Raw genomic sequence first — 10,085 nt, 5'->3', positions numbered from 1 at the left:
GCCGGGTCTCTGGCCAGGTCCAGGGCCTTCCCCTGTGCCAAGGCTCCCCTGAGAGCAGCGTCCGACTCCCGGCCAGGGCCTGGTGACTCTCCGTTCCTCTATGGCTGAGGATACTGCTCGACACCCCCCCAGCATCAGACAACTCCTTTAACGTCAAGGTGCCCTGCAAGGTGGCCACGAGGAGGTGAGGAGCTAACGAGGTCCCGCACACGAGGGGCTTGGCCCTGTGCCCAGCAAGGGGGGAACGCTTCATCAAGGACGGCCGGCCCCAGAGCAGTCAGCAGTAGTCACTTCTTTTCCTTATTTCAGGCATTAAAGAAAAAGCTGTAAAAGTGAACGAGTTCACGGACATAAAGGAGAACAGCCCACCCACCCTGCCTGACCCATTTACTCTACTTAATATTCAGGGTGCACGGAGATTGGTCTCTCTGGCTGGATTATTTCTTTAGGATAAGTTCCCTGGGGTAGGATTACTGCGCCGAGAGGTCAGAGCCCTTTAATGGGTCTTCATAATTGCTGCCATATTGCTTTCCAGAAAAGACTGTCCCCATTTACTTTTTACTCCAGACTCTTTTTTCTCTTACAATCTATTTCGCTTTTCCTTTACTAATTCAGGACGTAGGAGATAATGAATTTACATTCCTTCTAATGTAATTGCTATAAATGTTCGCTTTTTCTTTTTAGCATTTACTTGTTTAATTCGCTTGAGGGAGAACTGTCTATTCCTAGCCTTTGCACATTTATCATTGGTCTTTACTCAACAAACACGAGCGGGTCCCCAACGCCGCCAGGTGCCCGGGAACACCTCCTCTGCACGAACTGTTTCAGGCCAGAGCAATGAACTTCTTTGTTATTGTGTCTAATTCACATTTCCCCCCGTCTGGCTGCCTACTGAATACTTTCATTTGTACCGTTATATATTAAGTTTTTAAAATGTATACTGTCAGACTGGCATAATGTGAAGCCCACGTATTTTTTTTTCTGTCAGAGGTTTTAAAGCTTAGAAAGTTACCACCCCATGATCTAATCTATGATCTAATCCATAGTTGATTCTATTTAATCTTTAATTCCATTATGCTACTTTTTATAGCCTTTAATCCACTACTTCTGGATTAAAGAATATTCTACTAAACACTTACGTAGAATGTGACATGCAAAGCAACAACAAAACCCACCCCAAACAAACAAAAACTCACTTCAAATAGGTACGGGAAAGCCCACCTCAGCAAAAGTTAATTAAGCTGCTTTACTGGAGGACCCCTCAGAGACTTTGACCATGCCAGCAAGCCTGTGGATCTCCAAGGTTTGGGAGGACCAGCATGATTTCTATAAAGCACTTCTCGAACTTCGTGCCTACGGAGGTTCTCGCGTGCAAAGCCCCTCTTGGACCGGTGTTCCCTTGCTATGCTTTGGGAAATGTTGCATTAATACCAACTTCAAATCAGAACATCAAAACAAAATTATAAGCTCCATGGCAGTGAGGACTTTCGTCTATTTTACCCCCTGCTATATTCCCAGCGCACACAGACACTCAGTAAATATTAGTTAAACAAATGAGTGTATGTGCAAATAAAACAAATCAAATCCAGTGCACAACACCAAGATACATATGTTCCGAGACACAGGGAGGGGCAGGGACTTTGTATGGTTCACTGCTACGTCTTTAGGACCTGGAATATGTCTAGGGTATGGTGTGTGTTCAACAAATACTTGAACAGAGGAATAAACAAAGGAATGAATCACTTGCCCAACCAGCTCCTGACTTCAGTCCCTCACACCCTTCCTTTTATGGAAGGGAAAGAACATCTCACCTGGGTAAGAGTACACGACCCTAGGCAGCTCGGAAAGCAGTCCCAGGAGGCGGCACCTGAGCTCAAAGGCCCAGGGCCCCAGAAACGCCCCCTCGGGAGAGGCTCATCCCAGCGCCAGAAGCCCAGCTACATCCAGCCTGCTGAGGGCAGCCACCCCAACCCAGGGAAGTTGAGGACCAGACTTCCTTGGCACTGCCCATACCAGCCACATGAGACTCTGAAGCCTTCCCGTCAGGGAAGGTCAGCCTGGAATGGGTCAGAGCCTGCCATGGGTTCTGTCCTCAGAATGGCTCTGCAGACAGAGCCTTGCAGCCTAAGACACTGAGTGCCTTGAGCCTCTGGGGACAGGGGAGGCCTCTCAGGATCACAGATGGCTCTCCATCTGGATGAGCACCCCTGCCACGTTCACTGCCACTCTGAAACCAGTGTCTGGTCCTTCCTCCTTACCTTTCACCCCTCACTCAGCTGGACCAGCGTTAAGACTTGTGAGAGCAACCTTTGTTACGTAGGAACCTAAGTTAGTGAACGGTTCCTAAGTAAAGCACTCCGACAGGTCCGAGGTTTGGGTGGGGGAAATGAGCGCAGGAGCCGTGAGGACAGTCTGACACTCGCAGCTCCGGCGTGTGACACGGACCCTCACCCAGCTACGTCCAGAATCTACACAGAAAGGTCCCAGAGTTTTCAAGAAAGACACCCCAAAGCCTGGCCCAGGGGACCTTTTCCAAATATTACCCCTGGGTAATATTTCCTTTCAGAGGTGCCCAGCGCAGCCCCAGAGCGTCCCATGTCACCACGAGTGCAGGCCCCGCCAGCAGTTTAGGGAAGACTGTTCCCCTAAACCAGCCCCCGTGTTCGAGGTTGGACAGCTTCCATGGCAAAGAAGAGAGGAAACAATGCGCTTTATAAAGAACCATATTTATTTTCATTTACAGCATCAAATACCATAAATAAAGCGAAACATCATTTGCTGTGTGCAAAATACAGGGTCCCGTGTGGCACTGTAAAGGACTACCAGAGGTCACAGACATGCGTTGCGAGGAGATGGATGGGGGGCTAGCTAAAGAGAAGGCTGAGAGGGAAGGAGGGCCCTCTCTGGTTGACATTCTACAAAGGGAGGGAGACTCTGCAAGAGAAGACAAGACAAGAGCGATGACTTCGTACTGGATAGAACGCGCGCCAAGGCAGTGAGCGACGCAGCAGCATGCAGGGCAGTGCAGACAGGCCGCGGGGTCAGCGTGGCTCTGGGCTGCATGCAGGACAGACGCCCCCTTCCGCCTGAGACCCCGAGGCCCGGCGCATAAGAGCTCCCCCGGAGCCGGCGGCACGGCTCCTTTCTCTGAAAGCACTTGGAGCGTCCTGCTGCCCCAGGTAATGAGTCAGAGGGCGCATGTGTCTGGGGCAGAGCCAGGGGGCGTGGACACCGGCTGCTCCAGACCTGGCCTGAGCTGGTCATGTGTCACAGCCATCCCCGGCCCGGGACAATGACTGCTCCAATGGAAGCCTCTGCATCCTCTGGGGCTTTATGAGCCAAGAACAGCACGAGGAGCCACAGCAAAAGCCCTTGTGTCTACAGTACAGGCTGCGGTAGGGAAAGGGTTTGCCAGCGACGTTGTGACTGTGTGTTCAAAATACAAAGCATGCGTCAAGCCTGTGATGAAGGCTGAGGGCGTTTTTGTTTTAAACCCTTCCCAAAAGAGTCACCCACGGTTTTGATCAATAATCTTTATACTAGAATCAAGTTAAGAACGCTTGTTTGCATGTACTGTCTCAGCAGCTACTAGACCAAAGTTCTTTTCCAAGGTGACGGAGCCCTGTCTAGCATGCAGTCTCACAGCTGGGGGCACCGTCCCGGAGAGGTAAGTGGTGTCGCTAGGGGAAAGGCACGCATGCGGGCTGCACGGGGAGCCGCGGAGATGGGAGGCATGCAGCCGGTGTGGACCGGGCGGCCGGCTCAGAGGTAAGTAGAGTCAAACATGGCTTCCGAGCGGAACACCACCCCACATCGCTAACCCTCCATGCCATGGAACAAGTCCGTTAGTATGCAAGATGCTCGCAGTTAGCACAACCAGGACCGCGGCGGGGAGGGTGCGGCACGGAGAGCACGTTAGGCATTAGTACCACTCTCTGAAAATTGGCAAGAAAACCAGTCACCTCCGAGCAGAAGTGTGTCAGCCAAGAAGTGGGTGTAGCACTGGAAGGCTGAAACGAACTGGTGGCCACAGTGTAAGGTTGGAAAGAGAGAGACAGAAAGGAGAATTTAGTTTGGGGGGAAAAGGAAAAAGATAACACAAAAGGCACGGGAATTGAAGATGAGGCAACCATTGATAAAAGAGAAACTTTCCCAAACAGATCACTGCTTGCTTGAGACAGATGGACCTTTCTGGTAGTGACCGCCTACTCATCTGCAAGAGCGGATGCGTGTAGGTGGCCTAGACCAACGCTCCCCGGCTCTCCCCTGGAGCGACACGTGTCCTAGGACCCCCCGCCCCCGATCTCTCTTTGCCCCAGTTTTACTCCCGTGTCCCAGACTCACTCTTGAATCTGCTGTGGAGGCCGAGAGGAGTCTGCCTCCCGGGATCCACCATGCATTTCGGTTCTGCCCACCAGGAAGGTTCAAAGCCTCAGAACAGACAAACATCTCTGGCTTCTGACAGGCACACCCTGTCTCACCAGAGTAATTCAAACCAGTCTCTTTCTGGCCGTAAATGACGTCCTCAGAGAGTCTAACTCTGGCTTCATGGAGCCCTCCACAAACATCTCAGCCCACCCTGAGCTGAAGACAGGAGCAGTGACACAGCTGTGCATGTGTCCACGTCACGACCTCAAGAATCAAACATAGCATGAATCCAGGGCTCCTCCCACCATGCTGAATATTAAAATTCCAGCAAAAATTTGGAAAAACCCAACGCAAGTCATCAGACTGAGAACGGTTCCAACGAGGACCGAGGTGCCAGTTCCCACGGACTGAGCCACAGCCATGCCCCCGTTTTCTCCAAGGACTTCAAGGAAGGGTTTGTAGAAATGCCTCTCCCCTTCTTCCTGCCCTATAGAAACTTGTCATCTCCAAGCTCTCGAGCGCCCTGGCTCCTAACGCACACCAGCTTCCATCCTTCCTTAATCTAGAGGAGATCTCCAGCGTCACAAGTGCACGAGCCATCTCTGGCTTGGCGACTGTAGGTATCCTGAGCATGCTGGAAGGCCTCTGCCTTGTTCAAGCAGACCGAGCAGCGGCACACGTCTGGGCAGGGCAGGGTGTGGAGAGTGGAGGCCTCCCCCGGGAGCCCAGAGTGAACAACACAGGTAGGCCCGAGGCCTGTTTTTGCCCTTAATAGGGCATATTTCTTTGTATCAGTCAACAAACAGCTTCCACTCCCAGCCTCCCCTGCCAGTCAAGACACAGGAGGTCAGACACATTCCTTTGACAGTGTGAAAACAAATGGTTTCTGGCTGCTTTGACCAAATATGCATGGCAGCCGAGTGGCTAAGCAGCCAGCATGTCTGTAAGCAGGGCTCATCGGGCAGATCATGCTTCCCGGAAATCCTATACCCTGAGGTGCTAACAAACAGCCTTAGTCCCAAAGCATGTGATACGAGAGGGCAGATTATTCCCTCAGCCTGACCACTACGGACCCTGAGTGGCCTTGGCTCAGTCTGCAGCCTGGGCGGAGGACCGGATCAGGAGCCCCGGTGGGGGGGCGGGGCACAGTTCCTCTCCTGCAATGCGCCAGCTCGCCAGAGCTCCGCACGGCCAGAGGCCACAGGGCCTCCCAGGCAGTGCTCGTTAGTGGGAAGGGACGATGTATGTTTGTGGCAATGTGCTTAAAACCCCACAGTCGTTTGGCTGCGGTCTGGTTATGAGGGGAAAAACCTCTGAGCTACTAATTTTACATCAAAACAGGGGTGCAAAACAGTCACCCTGCCTCTGGGAGGGCAGACCACAGCCGACTACCTACCGCTGTGTGCTCCTGTAAGGTTAATTCTACTCTGATCTACTCTTCTCTTCTACACTGTTGATGCTTTCGTGTTGCAAAAACCCTGTCCCCGTGGACAAGTGGCATCGGGGTACGTACGTCAAAAGGCACTGGTCAGGGGGTGGCACGCTCACGCAGGCAGCGACCATGACCATGGACTGCACCGTGGAAGGGATTTGTGATACCAGTTACAAACTTCAAACCGTGTTTAGAAAAACTGACACTCGTAGGAAAAGAAAAATGCTTTCTCTTGGCTGAATCAAAAGTTAAAAATTGAAATGTAAACCTAGATCTATGGCTCGCTTTGGTATAAAAGAAGTACAAAGCTATAAAAAACATCCTTCATGTCGTCTGGCCCCGGCGCCGGGAGCAGATGTCCACCCTGACGGAGTCAGGCGCAGGTGGCCGGTGTGAAACTCTTTGGCTTTATGCGAACTGGCTAAAGAATGCCGGGCTTCCCGGCCTGAGCCTCGGCCAACTGCGAGCACACTGCCGTCTAGACTGGACATGTGAGGGCGCTCTGGGGAGCCGGGCACTTCAGCGGAGCTTCACCGGGAAGCATCTGAGCACCCAGCTGCGGAGGGTCTCCAAGGACTCCTCGGACTCCTGGTACATGGAGGCCAGGACCTCGGAGAACACCCAGAGGAGGGGCAGCCCGAGGCTCAGGAGCTCGTACGTGTAGCAGTAGTTGTAAGCATTGTCCCTGAAATGAAGGCCGGCCGCACGCAGGAGTCCCCGAATCCAGTTAAGCAGGCTCTGGGGAACGTGAAGCAGGCCCCACGGCAGCACCAGGGGCCAGCTTAGCGCCTTCCTAAAGAAGGAATTGGTGATACCTGAAGGGCTGCCTTCGGGCGTGCCAATGGCAGCGGCTGCACAAGAACTTTCCACAGGAGTGTCTCGCCGAGGGGCCTCTTGCTCTTTCCACGGTCCCTCCTCCTGAGAGAGGGAGCAGAGAGAGGCGTTTAGTCCCTGATTCTCACGGAGCGCTGCTCCGATGAAGCAGACAGAAACGGCCAACGCAAACGGACCACAGCAGACCCTACGTTTTACAACCAGCACCCCCAAATAACAGCCCTCGTACACCGCCGAAGGGGGGCTGAATATGGGCATGGCGTTCCTGGGGCCAATGTGACCACAGGGTTCACAGGTCTTCAAAACACACGTCCTTTTAAAAAACAAAAACAAAAAAAAACCAATGCACACACATCCTTTGACTTAGAAATCCTATTTCCAATTATCTGTCCTCAGTAAATAATTTGAAACAGGGACAAAGATGTGCATACAAAGATGCTCGCTGTGAAAATAGCTGTAAGGTAAAAATATGACACAACATCAACAGTCAGCAACATGGGACTTGTTGAATAATTATCAACCACCTCTTACAGGCATCAAAAATGATGTTCCGAAAGACTTTTTAATGTTATGGGGAATGGTTCTTGATATCCTGTTACAATATAAAAAGAAGGATATGAAAGTGTAGTGACAGGATTCCAACCAGGTTAAAAGACATTCACATAAGGCCATGTCACAAAGTGGTAGTTATGGGTTTCTCAGAAGAGTGGTGATGATTTAACTTTCCTTCTTTACACACTTCATTTACCCATTTTTCTACATTAAGCCTCTCTGGCTCGTATAATCTGAAAAGAGCTGCACTGTGTGGGTCCTCGCTGGAGAGGGTGGTTCCTCAAGCGGGAGAGAAGGTATTTGCTGAGAGCTGCTGCAGGGGACGCTATCACCAGCTGTCCATACGTTCAGCAGCCTGTCACTCTATTGACATCCGAGAGCCTGGGGAAAACACTTAGGGAAAGGTAGGCCCCACAGGAGGCATCCCTGCATACAACACTGTGGTCACGTGAGCCCCACGCGTGGGGGGCCCTGCAGTTTCCACATGGCTAGGCACACAGTCCCATTCCTGGGACACAGGAAAGCTCACTGGGCAGCCAGCCTCCAGAATGGGATAAACGCGGGGGGCTAGCAGAACAGGCTCCAGCAGAAAGACCCTCCACGCACCACGTACAATACGGACCGTCAGCTTTACCTGTGGGTTTCAGCCCCTCCAGGGCCAGAAACTCTGGCCTCGCTTGGAGGGACCCTTGAAAACTCTCCTACCCAGGGGCCTTCCCTGTTTCACCAGCACTTTCAAGACAAAACATACCTCTCTTTGTTGCTTCAACTCTGCTCGTCTCTTCCTTTGCTGACTGTTGGTCTTAAAGTGAATGAAATGAGGCTTGCAGAAAAACTTGCCTGTAAAAAGAAACACACACACATGTGCATGCACGGCTTTTCTCCTAAAAATTAGAGCCGCAGCAGATACAAGCCAATGTCTGCCCCTGTCTAGGTCAAGGAATGCCAATATTGGGAGTAAGCCCAGGAGACTTCACACTTGGTTTCTGTCCCCTGTCTTAAAGAAGCCACACTGAGATGAGGACCCTTTGCTGCCTTCGAGGCAGGCTGTAGCAATGCGGGGAGGTGGGGATGACGGGGATGGGGCTGAAGCCCTCAGACAGTCCCGAAGCCAAACCGAGGCCAAGTCCCTTCCCAAGGCCAGCTGCCAGGCTGCAGAATGGACAGCTCTAGATATCAGCACTGTTTCCAGTTCGCAGTCCTTCCTGGGGCCCCTGGAGGTAGGAAAGGCTCAGAACAGATGGCAGCAGTGATGGGGAGGAAAAGACCCAAGTGCGGCCTGCCTTGGTCCCCGGCCATGGCCCAGGACGATTGGGGACCTTCCAGAAACCCTTCTTTATTCGCCGTTACAATAGTAACCTCGGTAACAATGGTACAACAGGAAAAACTCATCCAGGACTCACAATATAGCAGACACTGCTCTGAATGATTCCCATGAATTAACTCACATGAACAACCTCGCAACAACCTTATGAGCTAAGAACTATTATTGTTTTATAGATGACGTAACGGAGGGACCGAGAGGTTAGGTAACAGGCCCAAGGTTATGTGGCTAGTTAACGGTTCATTCTGGCAGGCTGCTTGTCGGAGGGGAGGCTGCTATTATGATCACTTTTGTAAGACCTACTTTGTAAATAAAAACATTAACATATCATCATTTATTGAACCCTTGTTACGAGGCAGGTGTGTGCCGAGCATGTTACTAGTTGCCAGGTGTGACTTTCTTGCCTTCACGGGGCCGTGGAAGGTGGGGATACTGGTGAGGACACACAGTAGGTGCCACCACTGCCAGTATACAGCAGGCACTCGTGGCCTCCCGGGCCCGCCGGAGGTGGCCTCTCTCTCCAGCAGGATCTCCCAGCTCCCGGAACAGCTCCCCCGGGGACGCCACATTCCTTGGGAAGCGCTGGGGCGTCCCAGAGCCTCCAGAGGACAGGAGCCCAGACCAGAGAGCAGCGCTGTCCCCGGCCCCTGGGAGTTACCTTCGTCGCCGTCGAAGGCGTAGGCGGCCAGGCGCAGGGTGGTGGCACAGACGCTGCAGCGGAAACACTCTCGGTGGAAGAAGTGGCCCTCGGCGCTCAGCCGCTCCATCACGTACACGCGCTTCCTACAGAAGTAGCAGGTGTCGCTGCCACCCAGGTTCAGGGGGAACACCTTCCGCATGGACTCCTGGGGGCACAGGGCGGCGGGAGGGAAGTGCCGTGCGTCAGGGCTGCCACCATGTCTCGCAGGGTGAGGCCGAGACTCTTGGAAAATTCTGAGCTCCATCATGGGGACCTCACGGGCTCCTGTGTGCGCTCATGTCACTGCAGGCGCTGCAGCCGAAACTGAGGGGCAGGAGGACACGCTCCCAGCACAGACCCCAGCCCCGCACGGGCTGCTGTTCCTTTTGTGCCCCGGCAGGCCAGCTGGCAACGAGGGAGGCCCAGGAGGGGCTCCTCCCGAGGCTGGCCGCTCCGGCTTGGGGTGGGAGTGGCGTCTCTCCGTCTGACAGAGTGGGCATCCCTCACAAACATGCATGCCCAGCGATGCGGTCCCCAGGAATCTGCCCCAGGGATAAGTGCTGCCCGGGTCCAGAGGGAGGTCCTTGAAAGAACGCCTTCCACACCCTTGTCCCCCTGCAGTGACTTAGCCCAGGCAAGGGGCAGCCAAACTGCTGAAGAGAACTGCAGGAAAGGGAGAGGCTGTGTCCTCTAGCCCCTGGGGCTGCCAGACAAATTCCTAAATGCAAGGGCGGAGGATGAGGGCCAGGTAGCAGTGCGCCTGGGGGGTCCTGAGGGGATGTGTCAAAAGGAAACCAAAAGAATGGTCCAGTCAAATGGCGGTGACGGCAGCAGGAAGCCTTGTTTGGAGAAGGGAGAATTCAGAGGGAAGAGTACCTTTCTGTTACTGGATTCTC

The 10,085-nt window shown here is 53.1% G+C and overlaps 1 protein-coding gene across 18 annotated transcripts in view; it reads right to left on the bottom strand.

Moving 5' to 3' along the window:
• Nucleotides 1-2,710: 2,710 nt before the first annotated feature.
• Nucleotides 2,711-10,085, bottom strand: part of LOC113246261 (F-actin-monooxygenase MICAL2) — a 137,707-nt gene continuing 130,332 nt past the window's right edge. For 10 of the 18 annotated variants that reach the window (XM_026486796.4, XM_048214022.2, XM_057317064.1 and 7 more), the window contains 3 exons: nucleotides 9,169-9,355; nucleotides 7,938-8,026; nucleotides 2,711-6,718 (listed from right to left, as the gene is read on the bottom strand). In XM_026486796.4, the coding sequence (XP_026342581.1) occupies nucleotides 6,320-6,718; nucleotides 7,938-8,026; nucleotides 9,169-9,355 (675 nt within the window). In that variant the 3' untranslated portion in view covers nucleotides 2,711-6,319. The remainder of the gene's footprint in view (nucleotides 6,719-7,937; nucleotides 8,027-9,168; nucleotides 9,356-10,085) is intronic. The other 8 variants (XM_057317062.1, XM_048214034.2, XM_057317059.1 and 5 more) reach the window with 2 other exon arrangements.

This window comes from Ursus arctos, unplaced genomic scaffold, assembly GCF_023065955.2.
Source record: "Ursus arctos isolate Adak ecotype North America unplaced genomic scaffold, UrsArc2.0 scaffold_23, whole genome shotgun sequence".
NCBI classification, from domain to species: domain Eukaryota; kingdom Metazoa; phylum Chordata; class Mammalia; order Carnivora; family Ursidae; genus Ursus; species Ursus arctos.
The sequence above is the reverse complement of the archived record's forward strand: the minus strand, read 5'-3'. Positions and strand labels throughout refer to the sequence as shown.